This window comes from Lentinus tigrinus (assembly GCF_003813185.1).
Source record: "Lentinus tigrinus ALCF2SS1-7 unplaced genomic scaffold L226scaffold_27, whole genome shotgun sequence".
NCBI classification, from domain to species: domain Eukaryota; kingdom Fungi; phylum Basidiomycota; class Agaricomycetes; order Polyporales; family Polyporaceae; genus Lentinus; species Lentinus tigrinus.
The window spans coordinates 359,970-381,450 of NW_027137936.1; the positions used below are offsets into that span (position 1 = coordinate 359,970).

The 21,481-nt window shown below is 59.5% G+C and overlaps 6 protein-coding genes across 6 annotated transcripts; 5 read left to right on the forward strand and 1 right to left on the reverse strand.

Moving 5' to 3' along the window:
* Positions 1–1,334: 1,334 nt before the first annotated feature.
* L226DRAFT_169556 (uncharacterized protein) lies at positions 1,335–2,415 on the forward strand. The gene is made up of 3 exons (XM_067672609.1): positions 1,335–1,595; positions 1,667–2,267; positions 2,335–2,415. The coding sequence occupies exons 1-2, from the start codon at positions 1,509–1,511 to the stop codon at positions 2,255–2,257; spliced, it is 678 nt and encodes a 225-aa protein (XP_067532386.1). The 5' UTR covers positions 1,335–1,508; the 3' UTR covers positions 2,258–2,267; positions 2,335–2,415.
* A 1,140-nt stretch (positions 2,416–3,555) lies between these two features.
* L226DRAFT_169438 (uncharacterized protein) lies at positions 3,556–5,231 on the forward strand. Its single transcript, XM_067672608.1, has 3 exons — positions 3,556–3,993; positions 4,069–4,276; positions 4,340–5,231. Exons 1-3 carry the CDS (start codon positions 3,776–3,778, stop codon positions 5,198–5,200), a joined length of 1,287 nt encoding a protein of 428 aa, XP_067532387.1. The 5' UTR covers positions 3,556–3,775; the 3' UTR covers positions 5,201–5,231.
* Positions 5,232–6,951: 1,720 nt separating this feature from the next.
* Positions 6,952–9,503, reverse strand: L226DRAFT_573746 (HLH-domain-containing protein; the record flags this gene model as incomplete). Its single annotated transcript, XM_067684912.1, has 3 exons — positions 6,952–8,044; positions 8,176–8,317; positions 8,384–9,503. The coding sequence occupies 3 exons, from the start codon at positions 9,501–9,503 to the stop codon at positions 6,952–6,954; spliced, it is 2,355 nt and encodes a 784-aa protein (XP_067532388.1).
* Positions 9,504–10,184: 681 nt separating this feature from the next.
* Positions 10,185–11,513, forward strand: L226DRAFT_525176 (uncharacterized protein; the record flags this gene model as incomplete). The annotated part of the gene is made up of 3 exons (XM_067678950.1): positions 10,185–10,537; positions 10,958–11,320; positions 11,360–11,513. The coding sequence occupies 3 exons, from the start codon at positions 10,185–10,187 to the stop codon at positions 11,511–11,513; spliced, it is 870 nt and encodes a 289-aa protein (XP_067532389.1).
* Positions 11,514–13,081: 1,568 nt separating this feature from the next.
* Positions 13,082–13,927, forward strand: L226DRAFT_537814 (uncharacterized protein). The gene has a single exon (XM_067681381.1). It carries the CDS (start codon positions 13,380–13,382, stop codon positions 13,704–13,706), a length of 327 nt encoding a protein of 108 aa, XP_067532390.1. The 5' UTR covers positions 13,082–13,379; the 3' UTR covers positions 13,707–13,927.
* A 5,495-nt stretch (positions 13,928–19,422) lies between these two features.
* L226DRAFT_169744 (uncharacterized protein) lies at positions 19,423–20,674 on the forward strand. The gene is made up of 6 exons (XM_067672611.1): positions 19,423–19,592; positions 19,661–19,929; positions 19,988–20,299; positions 20,352–20,433; positions 20,519–20,526; positions 20,594–20,674. Exons 1-6 carry the CDS (start codon positions 19,511–19,513, stop codon positions 20,597–20,599), a joined length of 759 nt encoding a protein of 252 aa, XP_067532391.1. The 5' UTR covers positions 19,423–19,510; the 3' UTR covers positions 20,600–20,674.
* Positions 20,675–21,481: the final 807 nt, after the last annotated feature.

Sequence of the window (21,481 nt, forward strand, 5' to 3'; positions counted from 1 at the left end):
ACCATGTTCTCCCAATCTCAGCCCTATCGACTTTTGCCGCGTCATACTTGTCTGGCTATATCTCTGGCACGTTACTGCTGTGTTTTGGGTGGAGGGTTTGTTTGAGTGTGTAAAGCCACTGAGCGAGGGGCGAACGGACGACACGCGGAGAAAGTGCATACAGTGAGCAGAACGTTGCTTTCCACCTGGAGATAAAGTTGAATGTATACCGATTGCAGTAGGTAGTTGAACTGTCCGCTGCCACAAAAGAGCGCGTTATAAAACGGCTACCTCAGTTTTATCCTTTCGACAGGGATGCCACGAGGCAATGCCCCGGGTTACTCAGGGGTACGTCTGCAAACCTACGTGTATGCGTAAGATTCTAATACCTTGCCTTGCGGCGTACGGACAGAGTTGAGTTCAGTCATCGGCTGTGCTGTCGGGACCCGGACTGGCACCGGTTCTCCAAGCATTGAAGTCTGAAATCGACGCAACGTGCACTCTCGACTCTCTGTGTTCACGTGAGACCCATCAGCTGGATAACCTGGCTAGCGGTTGTCTGCAAAGGCCTGAGTACTATGTCCATCGATTTCAGTCTGGAAGTTCCAACTGGCGCATATAGTGAGTAGATCCCATGTAGACTCCCACTTCCGCTTCGCTAGAAGCTTACCAGGTTGTCTAGTTCGTTGTCAGGCTGTGTTTTAGCTCAGCACGTTGTTTCGGAATCCCATCGTTGAGGGAAAGCTAGCGTTCTCGTGGCAGAAAACCCCACCTAACAGTGCCGGCTGTGTGCAGGTACGTCGAACTTTGGTGACAGAAGCTACTACGGTCATCTAATGCGGCTATTCAAGTGTCATCGCGGGATCACACGAGTGCAAGCTATCAACTTTCTCCTTCCATCACTTCCGCACAGCAGTTGGCGTACCCTTCTCTCATGCACGTAGTTGGACGTGATCATGTTGCGCATCGGCTCTTCTATCCCCGACCGCCGCTGCGATCTGCCCACAGATACGTAACGCCTCACGACCTTGACCCGCATACGGCGTGGCTCCAGAGCATGACCGGCGACGGCGTACGAACTCGACGCTGTGAGTCGCCACACCCTCACAAACGCGCTGCTAGAACGGTCTCACGGTACAACTCAGACGAAGGACAGACGACCACCAAGCTCCGTGCGTAGGCAGGACATCTGAACCAGTACTGTTCTGGCAACTTGGCACTGGAGCTTCGCTCGCGTACCTTGCCTGGCTTGCCACACTCGCGTTCCGCATTCCCAGTCTGCTTCCGGTTTTCTCCTCCAGCGCCGTCTCCGCTGGCATCTCTTCACGTCCAATCGCAGCAGATCGCCGTTATCAACAGCCCCATCGCCCGCTGACGACTTCGCGCCTGCCGGGTGCTCTCTTATCGCCATTGGGTCCACGGCGCGTTCATCTCGGCACCGGGCTGCTTATTGTCTCACGCTCGCCGTTTGGGCCACTCCTGCTGTATTGCGCTCGACAGCCCATCCGCGGAGGCAGATTCGACTTGCGATGACGGGGTTGCACCAAGTTGATCATGGACCCTTGGATTTTCTGATGTCTCGGCGGTCCAATGTCTCCCAGTCGCCCACGCTCGAGGTATCTGTTGTTTCCTTCTGTGGATTCTTGAGAGTGACGTTGACTGCATTGACAGAGCTTCCATCTCGCAGACCCATCGCTCGCAATCTGCGGAAGGGTTCTTGTCGTACGATGCCTGCAGCATGTACGTTGACACGGCGGTACCGTCGCTGCAAACGGAAATGCCACCCTACCGCCGCCAACTCCTGTGGGTAAAGAACAAATCTCTGGCACGGCCCTCTATCCATTCCGCCGGACCCTTGCTCCCTCACCAAGAACGCGTTCGAGGTCCTGTGCCCCATCAAGACGTGATAACCTACTCACATACTCCGCTCATGCAGCGCTTCAACCCAGGGCTCTTGTTGCATGTCGTGGCTGACTTCCTGGACCCTTCGCCGTTGAATCAGCAGGCCACGCGATTCAGAATTAAGGACAGTACATTGCAACCCTCGTTCTCCCATCGAGCCTCTCCATCATGGCGTCGATGTCGACTCTGCTCCACCGTTTGCTTCTGCACGCAACCTGCCTGGGAATGGACGGCGCTGGTAGCGCAAGCTCCTTCCGTGCAATTGGTCCCCCAATCCCGTATCGGAATCTTCTGTGACATAATGTCCGCCGGCCCCAGCGGAGCGCAGGCCCGCAGCTACCTGTCGGCGAGTAGGCCCGATGCGCCCAAACTCTAGCCCGCGGCAGGTACGTCTGCAGGGCTTCCTTCCACGTGCATTACACTTCCAACAGGCGTCTTATCTCCTATGTGTAGCTGAGCTTTTGGGCTGCTGCCGCGCAGCTACTGGCGCGAATTACATGGCTGTAACTACAAGCTCCACCAACGATGTTTCATATCATTCACGCACCGACATTGACCCTGGGATCTTCTCCGTCGGTCCAGTCGTCATGGCTGAGGGCTGCCAGTTAAGACACCGACATCGGTGATGCTGAGGCAGAACCTCGAGGGGCCACCTTTGCGCCGAGCACAAGTTCTTGCGGACAGCAGACGGACGCCCGGGCGCTCACGCTACGCTTCGCTGAGCTTTGTTACGTCGCGGCGGCTCACCGCAGAAAGTGAGAAGCACGGCAGCGCATGTGCGCCGCGAGCGGCAGGACGGCCAGCCACAGCCTGCGAACTCAAGTCCGGCCGCCGCGTCGGGAGACGTCATAGATGATAGGAATGTTCGACCAAGCGGCCTCCTGTAGGCTACGCTCAATCCAACAAGACTTTACATGCACGCTGCACCTCCGGCGCGTAAAAGATCTATGTTTGGTCCCACTGTCCGCGCTCATGGCTGGGTCTTTCGTGTAGGCCACTCTCCGTCCGTCGGTGTTGATGCTCGTTTGCACAGACTCCTTCCTGGGCGCTGGACATGCACCTCATCCCTTATCCCTCCCATCATCCAACCCCTCACAAACTCCATCGGCCAGTCGCCCGTCTGTCAGCCGTTCTGGGTTCCGTTGGACGTCAGGCCGGTGGTGCTTCTGTTCGCTCTTTGTGGCGGGCCCATATAGCTAGCCTCATGTCGATCCCGTCCAGCCCAAGAAGCTCTGTCCTCGATCCTTATCTTCCATTGCGCCGTTGGGCCAGGGTCAGGGGGAACAGGGGACGCGGGGCACGTCGAGTGTCGATTCGGGCAAGGTCGACATCACAGCTTGTGCCCCAGATGACAGGACTCGCCGCACGCAATAAGTCCTGCCGTAAGGTCGCGGGTTCGAGCCTTCGCGAGGCGTGCACGGCGAGCTTCGATCGCGGTATTGGTGGAGCTTGAAGTTTATGGTGCGTGGTAGACCCGTGGCCGGGCGTAGTGCTTGGGCCGTGGTCCGTGGTCCGTGGGTCTCCATGTCCATCTTCGTCTTCCCCGCACTGCGCGGGTGTGGCATAAAGCATGAAGCATGTAGGCTACGGCTGCGGGCCAGCGTCTCCGAAACCACGAGATGGTGCAAGCTGTCCGCCGAGTCATCGTATTTGCAGAAATGCATCCGACTGGAGTGACGAGTCAAGGAGCGACGGCTCGAAGCTGGGATGTGGAGCGGACCCCAGGTACCTCATCATTCGAGCTGGAACGACGGCCGTACCGCAGCTGCACTTGGCTTGGGACACATAAGTCCCGAGGTGAGCGCATCTGGTGCTACACGTAAGGAAGCGGGACAAGCAACCACTGCGAGTGCCAGGCTCACTCTCGCTCTCCCGCCGTGATGAGACCTGCGTAATGATGGTGATGGATTGGGATATAGTGTCTGCGCCCGCACAGTGCAGCATATGGCCTGTCTCGCTTCCTACGCTTGGACATTTGCAGGATCCGTGCTGCGGGCATGTTTGGCAAGCTAACTATTCCCAAACATCTCTGCAGGTAAACATGAACATAGGATCACCCTCAATATCAATTTGCGGACGAGGTAGCGGAGACTCAAGAGCGCGGAGTTGTGCGTACGTACAACATGACATTCTGTGCACGAGCAAGCGTGGTTACTGACGCCGTCCCCATATTTTTCGTTTTTCCAGGCCTGATCCCAGCGGAGTGGTTGAGATCCGTGGCTACTTCGCCCGCCGTGACCTGGATCGATCGTCAACGCAAGCCTGCGATGGACCGCAACCGCCGTCGGCCCTTGGTACAACCCGTCCCTCTGGCCGCCGCCTGGCAGTGTCGGGACTCGGCGTCTTGCTCGTCCTGGATCCATCGAACGGTTCGATGCCCAACAGGGCAAAACGAGTGCGTCAAGTATGATTCGCCGAGCGTACGTACGTACTGATCCCGACGCCGCAACTATATCAGACCAGATCAGTAGCATCTCCGGCCGGCGTGGCCAAGTCAGGGTCCCGTCGTCCAACCTCCAGTTCACAGACTTGCCGCGCAGCCTCCAGATCAAAGCCAGGAAGCGGGGCTCAGTGCATGCGTACGACCACCTGCACCTGCACCCGGCGGGATTTCCAACTCGGTGGCAATGTGGCAAGCAAGCAAGGCCAAGACGAGCGCGCGACGGCGACTTGCGATCTGCCCGCAACATACCGGAGCTTAAGTATTTCCATCCCTCGGTCGGGTGCTCGTTTCGTTCGCAGTGTGTGTGAGGTCATATGCGCTCCTCCTCTTTCTCTCGAGTGGCCAGGAGGCGCGCGCGGCAGCGCATTGCCCCGCGTTCTCAGCCCCCTTCTCAGCGCCCAGCTCTCGACCACATCTACTATCCATTCATTCAGTGATTCAGTTGGCCAATCGTTCAATAAGCAGCTCTCAAAGTTGGGGCTAGAAGCCGCATCTGTCGATCGTGCGTCACTGAACTCACGGACCACGCTCTCGTGTGCCCGGCCGGGCCCTCGGATCCCATTCAGCCCATTCGGTCCAAGTCCGCCCTCGCGCTCGCGCTCCCACTCTCCGGCCACCAAACCCAAGAACTGCACGCATTCATGCATCGTGGCCATGCATATAGCCGCCAGTGACAGGCAGGCTTCACAGAAGGCGGCTCGGCTCGGTCGTGTGCACTCTGTGTGGTGTGTGGTGTGTGGTGTGTGGTGGCGAGTAGGCTCAGGGGTTTCCCACCGCCTGCAGCTGCAGCTGCCGTCCGTGTGTGCGGGGAGCGGCCTGTGTCCAGACATTGGGGGGTTTGGCGTTTCGCCGTTCAGTAGCCAATTCAGTCCATAGTGGGCGGGCAAATGTCGCCATAACGGTTAACCTTCGCTGTATCACCGATGTCGTGTCGAGGTTAATGTTCGGGGGTGGGTTTATCGGGAGGCACTCGAGTTCGGGTGCATGCATGTGTGTATGGCCATTGGCGGGTCGGTGGTGGTCGACGGCAGATGGCAGATACGGGGCGTGGACGATGTGTATGGGCGTGTGTAGGTACGCGGGGGAGTGGGTCCAGAGTCGTGTGGTGGCGAGGCACTTCAAGCTTCAGGAAGGGGTGTCGCCGTATGTGGTGGCGCGGCATGCTATCGTCGCCGAACATACGCATCATGGGGTGTACCTGGTTATCATGCCATGGTGTATCTGTTGGTCGGTCGGTCGGTCGGTCGGTCGGTCGGTTGGTTGGCTGGTTGGGAGGACCTTCACTCGGACGGGACGCAAGGGGGCCGTCAAGAGCTGTTATACACGAGATTAAACTGCCTCGATTAATTGTACGCGTATCTTTTTGCGCCTCTCTCTCTCGAAGTGTGTGTGGGTGTGTGTGCGTAAGAGGGTAGGTAAGAGGGGGAAGTGCACGGCTGCAGATGCAAAAATGCCAACTATAGTACACAGTCTCAGTCATGCTCATACTCATCATGCTCATGCTCATGCTCATGCTCATGGGTGAAAGGAGAAGAGGACAGAGAGAGAGAGAGACATCATAACATAACAGAAACACGGAGAGACGGAGAGACGGACACGGCGGAACGCAAGGATACTACTGGAGACTCCGATGGGGAGCACCCAGTACCCAGTCACCGCCCACCGCCCACCGTCCACCGTTCATCGCCCACCGTTCACCGTTCGAGGGGGGCCGAGAACGCGTCAGACATCGTGGATGGTGGATATACAGAGAGGGAGGCAGGTAATACTAGGAGAGTGAGATGAGAGAGGCGAAACAGACGAGAGACGAAAAAAGATAGAGAGGTCGAGAGAGAGAAATAGAGAGAGACGGACGGACGGACGGACGGACGAGGACGACGAGAAATTAGAGATACAGCGAATGAAGGAGGACTTCGTGGGCTCCGGGACCGCACAGAGGCGAAGCTTTGCAACCAATCGGGGGGGACATGAGACGGGACGCGGGCACATCGAGAGCAGGGAATATGAGATCGAGCAACGGGAACAACGTGTGAAGAATGGGGATATGGGATGGTGAGCAAAATGGGTAAGGGGATGGATGGGGATGGATGGGGATGGATGGGGATGGGGAGGGAAGGCGGAACATGCAGGGGGGCACGGGAGCAAGTGCGGTGTGCGTCAGGTGCAGATGTGCAAGGCGGCAGGGGTGCGTGCATGACAGGACCACGGGGAGCAAGTCGTGAGAAGTGAAAGGGGAGGGGGATAATGGGATATGCGACATGCAGCGGAGGCGCAGGGTTCACAAGTCATTGGCGAAACCGAGACGGAAGCGGACGCGTGAATTGGCAGAACCCGATTAAACCGGGAGAGGCAGGCAGTGGACATAACGGCGAGGAAAGGCTACAGCGAGAGAACGCAGACGGGAGACGGCAGAGGGAAGATGAAAGGGAGCATAGTCGTGAAGGGCATGTGCGTCATGACGAGCATCGACCAGAGACCAAAGACCAAGGAAGGACCAAGAAAGCACGATCAGCACGATCGAGGAGCGGAGCGGCCGAGCGTTGAGCGTTTTGCGCTGCGTTCCGGGCAAGGCAGGGAGAGGCGCAAGCGGACGGACGTCGCCACCCGCCGCCGGCCACGAGCGAGCCTCATGAAACGACCTCCATCCCGTCCGCGCGGTCCGCCTCCTTCTTGACCTTGACCCCGGCCCCAACGCTCACGCTCTTGCCCTTCCGCCCCACGCGCCTGCCCACGGGCCGCCCGTCGCGGCCCTTGCGCCCCCGCTCAATCTCCATGTCCTCGTCCCCGTCGTCCTCGCCCTGATCGCCCTCGTCGCCGTCCTCGCCCTCGTCGTCCAGCAGGTCGTCGTCCATGCTGCTCCCCGGCGACACCCCCGTCCCCGTCCCCGCCGTCGACGGCCGCTCCACCTCGTGGTCGTGGTCGTGGTCCCCGCGCTCCGTGTCCTGGTCCATCTCCTCGCCCACGCTCGGCAGGTCGAATCCATGGAAGCTCTTGCGGATGCTCCCGCGGCGCGGCCGCCCGTTCGCCTGCGCCTGTGCCGCCTGGCCGTTCGCGCCTGTGCTCGCGCCCGCGCTCCCATTGAGGAGCCCGAACCCGTCGACCTCGTCGTGGAGCTTCATCTCCCCGTCGCCGTCGACAGTCCCCACGGGCGACGCGGGCGCGTTCCCGCTGCGGAACGCCTGCAGCTGCTGCTCGAGGTCGCGGTTCCGGTTCGCCTGCGCGCTCACGAGCTGCTGCAGGTAGCGGATGTACTCGACGCTCTTGCGCAGGATCATGCCCTTGTTCGCCTTGACCGCGCTGTTCGCGTCCGCCGCCGCCGATCCCGGGCCGCCGTTCGCCGCGCTCGCGCCGGTCGTCGTCGTGGGCGTCGACGCCGAGTTGGGTGCGTCCTCGGGCTCGGCGCTGCCCGAGCCCTCCTTTTTGTCCGCGGAGGTGTTGATCGTCACGCCGAAGAGAAGGTCCTCGCCCGAAGCTGCAGAGAGCGACACGGGCAACGTCATTGTAGCTATTTGCGGCGCGCTATCAGCCCCGAGGCCAGCTGATGCTGCGCGAGCAGCGGAGGAGAAGAGGGAGGGACACGCACCGTTCGGATCGAGCAAGCACTCGGGGATGAGCGTGGCGAGCTCGGAGATCTTCTCGTTGATGTTGTCCCTCCGCCTGCGCTCGACGGCGTTGTGCGACTCGCGCCGTCGCCGCCGCTTCTCGTTCGCGATCAGAGCCCTGCAATTCCCGCGATACGTCATGGCAAGAAGCGCAGAACAATGCAGCAGATGGGGATTAAGAGTGGGAACGCGTGATGCATTGATGAGTCGTTGCGTCGTAGAGAGATCAGAAGAACGAGACAAACGCACTGTTTCGTCGCGATATCGTCTGGCGGGGTCTCTCCGCCCTTCTGCATGCCCACGATGCCCATCCCGGGCACGTTGACCTCCTTTGGACTGACACCGAGCCCGACGCTGCCCAAACTGGCACCGCCGTTGAACGCGCTGAAGCCTGGCGATGCGTATTGGATTTCAGAACCGGGAAACGCGCTACATGCGTATACTGTACTCGACGCACCATGGACACTTTCTGGGGTCGGGAGACCAAACTCGTTACCTTGGCCCTGGGGCATGAACCAGCCGCTTGTGTGCAGGCTAAGCGGGCTGGCAGGACCCCGGCCAGCGCCGTTTGTGCCGTTTGGAATGACGAGGGGCTGGGTGTGCCCGCGGTGCAGTGGGGGTGGCGATACGCTCGAGACGCTGTTGCGCTTGGTGCGGGTGCGACGGGCCGGGCCGCCGTTGGTGCTCGGGGGGTTTGCGGGGTCCATCGCGTTCGGTGGCGCGCGCGAGCGCGATCGGCTCCTCGAGAACTCGGCTGCTGTTCCATTCGCGGAGACGGGCGACGGGGTCTGGCGCTGCCCCCCGTTCGCCTGCCCGTTCGAAGGCTGCGAGAGGTGGAAGTCGGACTGCGCGGTGAGGTTTGTGAACGAGGACATGCCCGAGAGATTGGACATGTGCGAGGAAAAGGACGAGGGCTCGCCGGGCGGGGGCGCGAAGGGGTTGTTCCCGTTCCCGCTCGTCGGCGAGGACGGGTTGTTCGATGGAGGCTCGTAGCGCATGGAGGAGCCGATGGCAGGGACGGTCGAGTTGAAGTGGGAGTGGGCAGTGAACTCGTGGAGCGGATGGGTGCTGTGGACGGAGGACGGCCCATGGATGTTGGCGGAATGGAGCGAGGAGGCGGGCGGGAGGGAGAAGGAAGGGTTCTGATGGGCAAAGTGGTTATGATGCGACGATTGGTGGTGGGATGTGGGGGCGGAGATGTCAAAGATGTTGTGGGTATGATGGGATCTGTAATCGTCGTACGCGCCAGGGGACTGCGTCGAGCGTTCGTGCGAGTTATTGTGGGGATGGCCCTGGGTGGGAGAGGTCGCGATGAGGGAGGCCAGCTCGTCGGAGAAGTCCATGTTGTTGCCGTTCTGGTCGTTGTTGCTGTGAGCAGGGAACTTGCGGAAGGGATCTGGGACGGAGAAGAGGGGCGGGACGAAGAGGTTGTCAAAGTTGTTGGAGCCGGATGAGTTCTGGGAGGAGGTAGGCGGGGGAGACGGGGGGCTGTTGGAGGGAGGCGGGGACGGGAGATGGAAGCCCTCTGTGCGGGAGAGGACTTGAGGCTTGTAGGAGGGGAAGAAGGCAGAGCTCATCGGACGGCGTGTTTGGGGAGGGGGCTCGTAGGCGGGAGAGAGAGACAGAGACTTTGCGAGGGAGAAGGGAGGGCGGCCGTCGACCCCGCATCCCCGGCTTAAAGACAAGGATTCACTTATAATCGCCATATTATTATTTTCCGCTTACCCCGCGTTTCCAGACTGCCGGGCAGATGGATCGGGATCCGGGCAAAACAGGGCACAACAGGCCCCGCCCGCCATCAGTTTCTCCCCGGCCGAGTCCCCGCACCGGCTGCACGATCTGCCTCGCTTCCCCACATCCCCACCCCCGCCTCTCGCCCTGCTGCAGCTGAAGCTAGCCTGTGTGCGTCCTGATGTACATACTCAACGCCCCCGCGGCCCATTTCATTCCAGGCAGTGCCCCGCGACCGTTTAGCCTCTGACTCGATCGTCGCGTCCTGACGTAATCAGACTCTTACCATCCTCGTCCGCGCGAGTATAACTCGATCGTCGCGTTCCTCTTCAGTTTCACACTCATTATTATCTCTCCCGGCTCGCCTCCCCCAACGCGCAGGCGGCTGTGAGGCTCAGCCATAGACCCGCGCCCGCGCAACGCTCGCCAGAGACAACCACCTCCGCCCGCGTCGGCCCATTCCCACACGGACGAGCGGTGCTGATCCCACTCATCCCCTGATGTCCTCTCTGCATCGCTCGCGGACCATGCTCTCCTCGTCGAGCGGCCTTTCTTGCCAGACCCCCTTGGCGTCCCCCGTTTTTGTCAGCGGACAGATCAATGCCACCGTCGTCACCGACTCGCCGCCTCCGCCTTTGGGCGCGCTCTTCTTGTCCCGACACGGCGGCCCCGACTGTCGACGCGGCCAATCACAACGCCCCCAGCGCCGGCACCGGGACACGGGCCGCACTCCGAGCCCCGCCCCTGTCTCGACTCCTCGGGCGACGGCAGAGGCTGTTAACGTTAAGTTACGCGTACGCCCTGCCTATACTCTGCGCCCACTCGAGCAGCCTCGCGCTCTCCGGTTCCAGTGGCGGACGCAGGGTCGCGTCGCCCGCGCGTGAGTGCGAGACACAGACGGTGACGGGGAACTCAGGCTCAGTCTCAGTCCGCCTTGGCCTGAATTCGCCTTGCCTCTTCCGCATGCATGCGCGGCCACAGTCTGACTCTCTCACTCCCCCACCACCACTTATGAGAGCAGCAGCCGGCTTTCTCCTGTGGGCCTCTCGACCTGTCGCCCCCCCCCCCGCTTGGCTCCCCACACGTCGTCCGACCGCCGCACCGTGCACCGTGCACCGTGCCGTCGACCCCTATCCTAGATCTCCTCCCTCGCTCCGCCTCTGCTCGATCTGCATTCCGCTTACTGCTGCTACCGGCCACTCCCTCGCCTTTCCTCCGCGGCCGACGGCGCGCAGCACGCCTCCCTCGTAACACGAAATGACGAGAGACGTCCGTACACTCGTCCTCCGCTCCGACGCAGCCTTCCCCCGGAGGATCGACACTCTCTGGCCGTGCGCGTCTTGGTGCAAGTTGCCATTCGACTCGCGCCGTTCTTCTCCGTCGACGGGCTACCGCAACAAGGCTCGCTTCTTGTTGTTCTCCTCCCTGCAGTGTGGCTATCCGAGGAATCAAGAACCCTGCCCTGCTACCCTACGCCCAGGCAGTGGCAGTGGCCAGCCGAATATTCACCACCTTCCACCGGCGGCTGGGTCCCTCCTGGCGCTACCCACCCCCCGGCTTCTTCTCTCGCACCACAACGGACATTCCACCGAGCGTCCGTCGCCTCACACCGCGCACAGGCGAGGGAGGAGGCGTCTGCGGTCCCCGAGCGCGCGCCTGCAATGTGCATATACTTACCGTGTCTATACTTATGTTCCTGTAGGTTTGCCGTGGCCCGTTGGACGCCCCCCCCCGGGCCCTTTGAGGCGTTTCCATCAACGCTTTCCATTGTCGTTTGGTTCTCCCCGCTCCTTGCTCCTTGCTCCCTGCTCCCTGCTCCCCGAGACGCGCGGGCGGTACCAGAATCCAGAATCTGAGTCTCAAGTCGCCAAGGTTCTTCCACTGGCCTCAAGGCCTCATGGGGCGAGCCCGGAATCAAGCCACTACATACCTTTCTTGGGAGTCAGGAATCAGGAATCAGGAATCAGGAACGTTGTGGCCGATCGCAAGCTGCACCTCTGCCGAAATAGAGTTCGTCCCCGACGTATTCTATCCCACCACCCACCACACCCGGTGGTCACTCGTCCGTGGCTCATGCCCAGTGGGACGCACACACATACACATGCGCACGAGTGTAGCAGCCGCGCGAGACATGCGAGGTGCGTGTTTCCCCCTCGATTGCTCGATTAAGGCCCCGGCGGGCCACAGCCTTCCCTTGCCCCACCACCCCCACCCCCACCCCCACCCCCAACAAAGCGCAAGATCCGGCGGCTCCCACGTTCTCCCCCGGACTCGAGTACTCACGGCTTCCTTCTCTGGGTTTGGGTCTGGGCAAGTCGGAGTACATAGGCAAGTAGAGCTGGGTGGCTGGGTGGCCGGGCGTTGGAGGTCTGCAGTGATTGGGTTAGGATTTGGATTGGGACGACTCGGATGACTCGGCGAAATTGCTAGTTCCTGGGACGTGGCGTGGCAACTGGAAGGAAGCTGAAGGAGCCTCTTGGAGATTGAGATGACTTGACGCGGTCCCTAGCTGCGGTATGCACGTATGTAAGTATGCGCTGAGTGCGCGCGTGTGGCCCTTCGCGTGAGATGGAGGCCAAGCACGCGCATACATCGAGTTCGTGTGCCGTGTGTACGTATGTATGTTGGCACTAGCTAGGACAGTATGTAGCAGCAGCAGCAGCGGCAGCAGGACTTCAAGTTACTCCGTCCACCCGGCATTGATATCGTCTCGCAAACACCGCGGGATCTCCTGTCAAGTAACAAGTTCGCCGTCTCCCTTCTCTTCTGTTCTCTTCTCATTCTCTCCTGTGCCTGTGCGACGGTACGGCACTACGGCACTACGGCACTACGGTACTGCACATGCGTATGTGCATCGCACACGACTCACGAGGAGGGAGGAGTGCGTTTCGGTCCTACACACGCCCGCATTACCCGCCGATGATGTCATTGTCAGGGCTTATAAGTACCACGCTGCACTGCATACTCGTCCTATGCCCGCAGTACCGCCCTCCGACACCGACCCCGACCTCGACCTCAGACTTCGCGGTCTGTAGTCCTAGGGACTATAGACACCTGCCAGCCGGGGGGTGGGGGGGATCATGAGCCCTGAGATCTGAGAAGTCGACGTGCGCGCCCGTCCGTCGCTCCAGGATCCCCAGGATCTGTGACTTTCCAGCGGCTCATGGTGCATGGTCCCTCCGGCCGATTCTGGCGAGCCTCTCCTTTAAATGCGCGACGACGAGCTCGAGAGGCTCGAGCGGCTTGTGGACTCTTGAGGCGCGCTAGAGCCTAGCCGTGGGGCTCCTGAGTCCTCAGGGTGTGGTTCGGATTCCAGCAGGTTGTGAGATCTGAATACCGAATGTGTGTATTGAATGCACATCATCCCATCGCAAAGTTAACTGAATGGGAACTTCGAACTTTGAACTTTGAACTTTGAACTTACCGCATCGACGTGCGTATGTATTTCAGGCCTCACGTAGGCCCGCCTGGCGCTGGCGCCGCTGTCGACGTCCGATCCCTCACGCTGCCCAGCGCCCCCCGGGTGCCTCAGGCCTCAGGCCCTCAGGCCTTCAGGCCTTCCTTGAAGAACCGAGTTCCAGGGACCAGGACGAGGGCTATGTATACAACGTTCGAGGTCGCTCCGCCAAGTCTATCACTGGCACATCGCTCCCTCGCGCCGCCGCTGTTTTACCGCCCGGGACCGCACAGCTGGGGGTTCAACAGAGCAGAGCGTCCTACATATGTACCTCCGTGAGCGCCACCTCCCCGCAACGCGATCGGAGGAGCCTGCCTCCCTCGGTGCCTTGCCCCACACCAGCACACACACGGCACACCAGCACACCAGCACGGCACACGGGCAGACCTGTGACCACCTAGTGACTGACCCCCGTGTCCGTGTCCGTGTTCGGTCGTGCACCTCGAAGCTTTTGCTAAGTCGCCGGACGCGTGCCTGCTGCCGTTGCCGTTCGCGTGGTCGTCCATTGCCAACCGGCGGCATCTGCATCTGCATCTGCATCCTCTGGCGCTGGCCAGCAGTGCACACGACCAGACTGAGACATGATGCATGATGCGTGACCTCCTCTCCTCCCTCAGGCTCCAGGGATCGTGCATCGTGCATCGTGCATCGTGCATCATGCATCGTGATTCGCGGAATGCGCGAAGGAGACGCTGACCTGACCTGACCTGACCAGGTGTCACTCTGGTCAGGCCCCAGGGAGGGTGCGTGGGTGTCCCACTCAGACTGTCGCGTCCTCGACTCGAGGGGAGCAGGTCATATGGCCATGGGACCCATCGCATCCTACACTTACACTGTACAGTACCACGTCGCGGAAGTAAAGCCGAGTGCGCGGCGGCGCCCGTGTTGCCAGTGCCATATGCTTGACGCCCGCGACGACGGGCGATCGCATCGATCGCAGGTTCAGGCTGGAGAGTCTCCGCTTTCGGGCCCGCCCGTCGTCGCTTGGCGAGAGTTTGGGTTGCGTTTCGAGCACGCGAGCACGCGAGGCACGTCCGACCCGTGGCACATGCACATGGGGCGCCTGCATGCTGTATGTAGAGTAGTTGCTGCATAGGGAGCTCTGCGGTGCAGAGGCCTTGGGTCATAGTAGGATGTTGACTTGACGTTGTTGCAGGGCTTGATTCCATGCTGCCAGACCGTCGTGACCGTGATTGGTATCGGGATACGCACTGAAGCCGCAGTGCATGGGTACCACCGCTGAAGCACGTGAAGTCCTGCGTAGCAGCAACCATTAGTGATAGCATGTCGAATGTGAGCGGGCGGCGGCACATGCCAATGGAACCAATACACTCGAGCTATCTCGCACGGCCGATCTCGCGAACGGATTCTGCGCGATCCCGGCCGGGGGCAGCCACCGTGACTGACTCCCTGACCCTTCCCCGGAGCAGACTAGCGGACTATGTATGTATGTCAAATTATTGGCGTGTGCAGATCCGCGGGACGGATGTGGGATCTGACGCGGAGACGGAGAACAGACGTGCGCTGGGCCAAAATCCGCGACGCTGAGGCCCCCCCCGAGCCCGAGCTTGAATCCGGAGTTCCGATCGTACACGTCGAACGTTGTTGCAAAATGAACTTGACAGCTGTTGTATTGGTCTGATCAGACTGTGACTATGAATTGTGGACGTCGACGTGGCTCGTGGGTGGGGGGGGGGGGGGAGCCGGTTCCATGTTCCTATGAGCTCATGAGGCTAACGCGAAACGGAATGAAGGGAGGCGGAAAGCGGAGACTTGGGTTGGCTGCTTGTCACCACACACGCGCGCACGGACCAGCAAAGCCGCATTCCGACCAGCCATCCCGTCCGTCCGCCTCGGCCCGCCAGCCTCCCGATTCCCGAACGATCGTCCGAGCGACTCGGGACGAGGTACAGTACTTGGTGTACAAGGGCGCAAGGTCCTTCGGCGCGCGCGATGCGACACGCCCTGCTTCTAGCCTTCTAGCTCACAAGCGCCACCCGCACCGACAGGGTGCGATGATTCTGCGGCGGGTCCGACCGATGGGGCAGTGATGGGACGGCGTACCTGGTCGCATGTCGCGATCCTCTAGAGCTGGCGGTGTGAGCAAAAGGCGCATAGCGACAACGCGACGCACCTGGCTTCTAGCTTCCAGTGAAGCCGCTCGCCCCCGCAACCCATCCTCCCATCACAGCCAGCGAGGCTTCTGATAGCAGTAGTACCTTCCTGGCGGCCTGACCTATGAGATCTGAAGACTAAAGACTGAAGCCGGAGGGCTGAGGCGGGCCTGTACCCGACGCAACGGAACGTATTCCTGAAAGCTTGATCCCTGAACGCCCTGAACGCCCTGAACGCCCTGAACGCCCTGACGCTCTGCCAGAAGAGCCAAGGCCGCCAATTCTCCAGCCGTGCAGTCTCCCAAATGAGGCCAATTCAATGCAGTTCTGCGCGCCGGAGAGCATGGAACTAGGCTGGAGATGATGCGGGATATGGCAGCGCGATCGCCGAGGTATGCGCGGCGGGAACGCGCGTCCGCATTTGGTATGCGCCTGGCATGTTGCGGGTCGCGGTGGACAACATACAATTGGCCGATCGGGGTAACGTTGCAGCTTGAAGCTTGGCCGCCGAGCCCGAGCCTTGGAGCTTGGAGTCCCGTAGAGGTAGGCAGGTACGTAGGTATGGTCTCTTCGTCTCCTTCGCGGGCGTGAGCGTGCCAAGTTTGCGAATCCTGATCCTTGCAGATGCTGAGGACTCGGGAACCAGTGAGAGAGCGACCTACCCTCAACGCCAAGGATCGCACGTCGCACATCGGGCATCGGTGGGTACGGATGCGCGTTACAAAGCTGGGAGTAGATGGCTCGGCGCGGATGAGCAGGAGAAGGGCGCGGAGGATCTGCGTCGGAGAATAGAGAACTGAGGGGCCCCGCAGAAGCGTGGCTCGGAACGAGGGCGCAACACGGGGAAGGATGAATGGGGACCGAAACCGGTCGCTTCAGTCTCTGTCAGCACCGGCGAGCGAAGGCAGCAAGCGCAAGGGGTGTTGGAGACCGACTTGACACACCGTGTCGAAGCAGCCATACACTTGCAAGATCGGGCAGTGGGGAGGGCTGCGCGCAGAAACCAGGATGCGGAATACGGGAAGCTGGTGGGTTCGGGTTCGCGAATGAGGGTTGAATAGTCGGCCGTAGTAGATGATGTTGCGCCAACGTCAGCGACTGCAGCCGTCTCTGTGCCCATCCGGGAGATCACCACCTTTGTCGTACGCTGTAGGGATGTGATGGCAGTTGATTCCTGGCGACGAACGATGCGTTGTACTCGGGATCCGGAGAACAGAGCACACGGTACAGGATTCTTGGTGCGAGCGTGCCTGACGAGCCAGCGTGACCCCACCGCCCCACTCCACCTCGCTGTGCAATGAAATGTCTTCGTCGAGGGCTGTTACCAATAGGTCCGAACGCAAGTCGGGGAAAATATCCACCTAATCGCGTCCGCAGGGTTCGCGCGCTCAGCAGGAAAGTTCGCTGAGGCTGCGCGTGGTGCACATTGGAGGGAGGGGTGGAGCGCGTCAAATTGCACTCGAGAGCGCGTCAGGTCCTGGTTGAGCCTAGCGCGAGGAAACGTTGCGGCCGACATGCAGGGTTCTCGAGGCGAGGTGGTTCTGTCCTGCGTGATTCGCGCTTGATGTGCCATGCTGCCACGCCCCATCGCTGTCAGTATCGGGAAGAACAGCACGACTTACTGCGGGTTCGGTCCTCGATTGGAGACAGGATGCGCGTTTCCTCCGAGCCTACGCAGACGACCACGCTCGACAGGAGGGAGACAGGACGCGCCCGATTCTGTCAAGAACTTCGACTCAACGGGCGCGGCGGGGCGACTGGCGGCTGAGGTGGCCCGGTAGCTGTGTGAACATCTCTCAGTTCAAGTCTCGAAGATCACAGATAACATTCCTGCGCTTACCGTAAATGCAGAGTTCAGCCTCCCGGTGCGACGTTGCCCGCATAACCTTCGTGTAGCAGGCGGTGGCGTACCTGGCATCTCATGCTGGGAGAGAACGCAGGGTACAGGGAGCGTCGGGCCAAGCGTCAGGACCGAACGTGCCGAAACGCGCGAGAGCATCCCCGTCAGCCAAAAGCCACCGACGAGGGCGGGTTCGTGCGTGCCGTCAGAACTGCCCAGTAGGCGTTCTCGTAACCCTTCTGTGGAGCCCCCGCCCATCTGTCCAACTGCACCCTCAGAGTCAACAGCTAACAGCAGCCAGTGAACAGCCGCCCGATCGCGCAATCGTCCTCGCGCGACAAAGTCCGACTCCCACCGCAGCGCTCGTTCAGTGTGAGCGACGGTCACAGACAGGCCACAGTAGCACAGGACGACCATCCTGGACGACGTCAGGAGCCCAGACTTTCCGTAGATCCCTCTGCGAGCGGCTTCGGCTGCTACAGCCTCCGCTATTATGAGAATGCCACGTAGAAGGCGGGAAGGCGATGGGGGCCCGGAGGGCGGGTGCGATAGAGCCTTCAGTATTGAGTCAGCTAATCAAAGGGACCCTGAGCGTCCTGCGCTCTCATGGCAAGGAAGGCCCAGAGAATCCAGAGATACCACGGCTCTCCGGCTTGTTATGTCCCAGAGGATCTCCTTTGCGATCGGGATACGCACGCGATGCGGGGGATCTGCGACGCACAAACTTGGCAGTGCGGAAGAGCGGATGGGAGGAAGCACTGGGCGGTGAGTGACCACGCGGGACATGCTGCATATGCGGGAGAGAACGGAGCGTGAGGCGGTGAGTACCTCCGGGAGGTTGGCGACATACGTTCCGCAACAACCGACAACGTTGTTCTTGGAAGTTGTTCTGCGTACTTGTACACTGGTGGCGATTGTTCGGAAGTCGGAGATCGAGGGCGACTTCCGGAAGGTGGCCAAGGACGTAGCATGAGGCGAGCTGGAGACCAGAGACCAGAGAACCCTTCTTTACGAGCTGAGATAGATGAGTGATGGACAAGGCGTACTTTGTGTGGACGTACCCACGGCGGAGACCTTGCTCGTCCAATGAGATCGCGCGAAGGACTCAACCCTTTTGTTCATAGACAGAAGGTAGGAGCTGATAGCTTGCATACACGTAATAGTCGTCGTTGCCGTCCTGTAACCTTGTATGAATGTTACGGCAGTGGTTTCTGCAGAGAGGTACGACGTACCGTCGAATATGGCACACGAGTTGACGATTTACATCCATGGCCAGATCCTCGGGTAAAAGACGACCTTCTCGCTACCTCACGCAAACCAGATCTGTGAGTGCAGCAACCATCGTACAAGCGCATTGGCTATCAGCATGACGTAGAGTCATCGCTGGAAGTGTACTTACTTGAATCTTCTCTGCCCCCGTATAACCATTTGTGCAGAACCGGCTGTTCCGGCCATCGCGTGCCGTCTCCGCGTCCGTGTGCACGGCGGCAGACGAACAGAAGTATGAGCTTCTGTAACGGAGCCTGATGAAAGTACGTAGCAGTCAGTAACGCTCATGCCGTGCGCCGCGGCGCCCATCCAGCGATGACGCACGTAGCGATGATACTTCGGAGAAAACAGCCCGACCTGCTATGCGCACAAACCAACAAGTACGCAGGACCAGTCGGATCACGGTCGCAGACGCATCCCAACGAGCGAGGATGAGTGGGTTTCGAGGACGATGGGCCAGATTAGGCTTAGCTGCTGCAGTCAGGACGCGCCTGGGACAAAGCGGGGGATCGGTGATACCGGTTGCAAACTTGGTTTGCGTGCATTCCAGGCAAGGAGCTCAGGTCCGACGGCGAGGATACTTCGCGGACTGCGACCAGACAGATCAGAAAGAGCTGGGAATATTTGGCAGATGCAGTACTAGGACTCGTCATCGGGGCGGAAAACCGCCCGTCAAGGCGTATCCGCGCGTTTACGGGCGTCACGGATTCCGGTTCCCACGACCGTTCCTCAGACCTGGTTCCGCTATCATCCAGCCATCTTTACGCCCGTACTCAACGCCCGGACTCGCGATTCGCATTACTACCAGCCGATGTACTAGCGCTCTACAATATACGGGAGTTCTATGGATTTTGGGGCTCGCCCGGAGACTATAAGAAGGCGTAGGATATGCACATACTGGCAGGTAAGTGTCCTTGCAGTGTTGCCAATGGCGACACCATGCGCCGGGGCTCGGACGATCGACATTATCTTGAAACATGCCCCGTTGCGACTCTAGTCCTGCTAACTCTTCAGAGCTAGCGGATGTTCCTGTAAAGTGCGTATTGAGATCGCAACAATGCAACCAGGGACCGGGCATGTGAGGCACATATGAGGAGCCTCACCGGGAGTCGCTTGCCAGACCACCACCTCGCGTTGACTCTCCGGCTTGACATCACTCACTAGCACTTCAGCATGAACCAGTACTGCTTCAGCTGGGACTCGGGAGTACCGCAGATGCCCCAAACATCGCCGGTCTCGCAGTCTGACAAGCCAGGTATGTCTCGTGGGTATAAGCAGCGTTGAACATGTGTGCTGACTCCGATTTACTTGGGATATCATTAGATGCCGATGGATTCCACCATATACCGTACCGCCATCGTTCGCTTGACCCGTTAGCGACTCCTAGCCCGATAACCCGGGATCAAGCCAAGCGCCAGCGCCTCAACTCGGGCTTTCCGACGTCAAGCAACTATTATGAAGCTCTTCAAGTTCAGGAGTCTTCTGATGAGGACTATGAAGACCGCGGTGACGAGACTTCAGGATCCGAAGGCTCCGAAGAGGCCTCGTCGTCTGAAGACAGCGATGAAGAAGAGCTCCGGATGAACGTCGAAGTAAGTCCTACATCTCGTAATTTGGTAGCAAAGGTTACTGACTTGTTTCTGCTGGTAGTTGACAGATATTCTACCACGGAAGACCGTTCCGGAGCCCCCTTCAGCCGCGTCTAATGGCAAGAAGGGCAAGGGAAAGCAGCGAGGACGGGCAAGGCAACCCGCGCGCCCATCAGCTACTGCAGCCGGACTCGCCATCGCGGAGGCCTCGGGGCGGCGCAAGCGCAAGCGCAAGGGTGCAACAAGCGGGATCGACAAGGAGAATGTCTCACCGCCAGAGATCCCTGGCCCTTCCCGCATTGCGTCAGAGCGCCGCATGCCTGGGCCTACAACTTCTACAATTCCATCCAGCGGCCTCGGTGTCGAGAACAAGGTGAGTTGTCACGATGTGTACTAGGCATGACGGTACTGATCGTCTCGCACAGGCTGAGAAGAAGCCTAGAAATTTCATCTATCAATTCTTTTCCGAAGTCGACACGAACCCCACAAGGGCACACAGCGCATCAGGTGATCGTCATTACCAGTGTCGCCACCTCGAGCCGGGCAAATCTGAAGGCAAGATATTGACGATCACAAAACGGTCTAACCACAGCGTCAGAGGTGCGCTGATTCACGCGAACTTCATTCAACTCTTGTGTGCTCAACGCTGATACCGCCTCAATTGCAGCACTGACAAGCTATTTGGAGAATCGTTTTCCGCCGCTGTATGAGCTGTACAACATGGTGAAGGCTCGCTCTCCCGCCAAGCCGCTCCCATGTGAGTTACTCATCGCAAACGGCAAGATGTCGCTGAAGGACGCCGCGGCAGAACAGTACCTCAGTGAGCTACATACTAAGGCTCAAGAGATACTCGAATTCGCACATGAGGTACTGTAACGTAACACTGCCTTTCACCGCGCATGTGTGCAGAGCTAACCCGGATACCCCGATAGGGCGACTTTGATCAATCGCGCTTTGAGCAATTGCTCTCAGAGTGGCTGGTACTCAGTGACCAGCCATTTACTGAGGTTGAGCAGCCGTCATTCCGTCGTCTGCTCCAGTATGTACATGGCACACGTCCGCTCCATGTGCCGTCTAGTACAACCATCCGGCGGCGTATCACGGATCTCACCGGAGCCACAATTGAGCAGACAAAGGAAATAATCAAGGTTCGTCCAGCTGTTTTGTCACCTTTACTATTCGTCTATGATATCCGACCACATGTTGACCTCCGAATATGCTACAGGACATCAAGGGTATGGTGAGCCTTGCTCTCGATGCATGGACATCAGGCAATGGTTATGCCTTCCTCGCAATTGTCATGCACTACGTGAACGATAACTGGGACCTTGGTAAGTTCAAGCACGATGCTTCAGCAATCAAAGCACGATCTCATGAAGAACTCACGTCTACTAACTTTTAGAGGAAGTCCTAATCGACTTTCGACAGCTCGTTGGTGAGCATTCAGGCAAGAACATGGCAGACGAAGTATGGCAAACCATGGAAATGTACGGATTGAAAGGCAAGGTATGTCTCAACCCCGTGCTCGGTGTGACATGGTTGCGACGACTCGAAC

What these genes read in the sequence shown, in the direction of transcription:
- L226DRAFT_169438 (XM_067672608.1), top strand. Translation starts at nt 3,776, where the DNA reads ATGATGGTGATGGATTGGGATATAGTGTCTGCGCCCGCACAGTGCAGC. An exon ending in TCAAGAGCGCGGAGTTGTGC is followed by an intron (nt 3,994 to 4,068) that starts GTACGTACAACA and finishes TCGTTTTTCCAG; the next exon opens with GCCTGATCCCAGCGGAGTGG. An exon ending in TGCCCAACAGGGCAAAACGA is followed by an intron (nt 4,277 to 4,339) that starts GTGCGTCAAGTA and finishes CAACTATATCAG; the next exon opens with ACCAGATCAGTAGCATCTCC.
- L226DRAFT_169556 (XM_067672609.1), top strand. Translation starts at nt 1,509, where the DNA reads ATGACGGGGTTGCACCAAGTTGATCATGGACCCTTGGATTTTCTGATG. An exon ending in CCCAGTCGCCCACGCTCGAG is followed by an intron (nt 1,596 to 1,666) that starts GTATCTGTTGTT and finishes TCCATCTCGCAG; the next exon opens with ACCCATCGCTCGCAATCTGC.
- L226DRAFT_169744 (XM_067672611.1), top strand. Translation starts at nt 19,511, where the DNA reads ATGAACCAGTACTGCTTCAGCTGGGACTCGGGAGTACCGCAGATGCCC. An exon ending in CTCGCAGTCTGACAAGCCAG is followed by an intron (nt 19,593 to 19,660) that starts GTATGTCTCGTG and finishes GGATATCATTAG; the next exon opens with ATGCCGATGGATTCCACCAT. An exon ending in AGCTCCGGATGAACGTCGAA is followed by an intron (nt 19,930 to 19,987) that starts GTAAGTCCTACA and finishes TTCTGCTGGTAG; the next exon opens with TTGACAGATATTCTACCACG.
- L226DRAFT_537814 (XM_067681381.1), top strand. Translation starts at nt 13,380, where the DNA reads ATGTACCTCCGTGAGCGCCACCTCCCCGCAACGCGATCGGAGGAGCCT.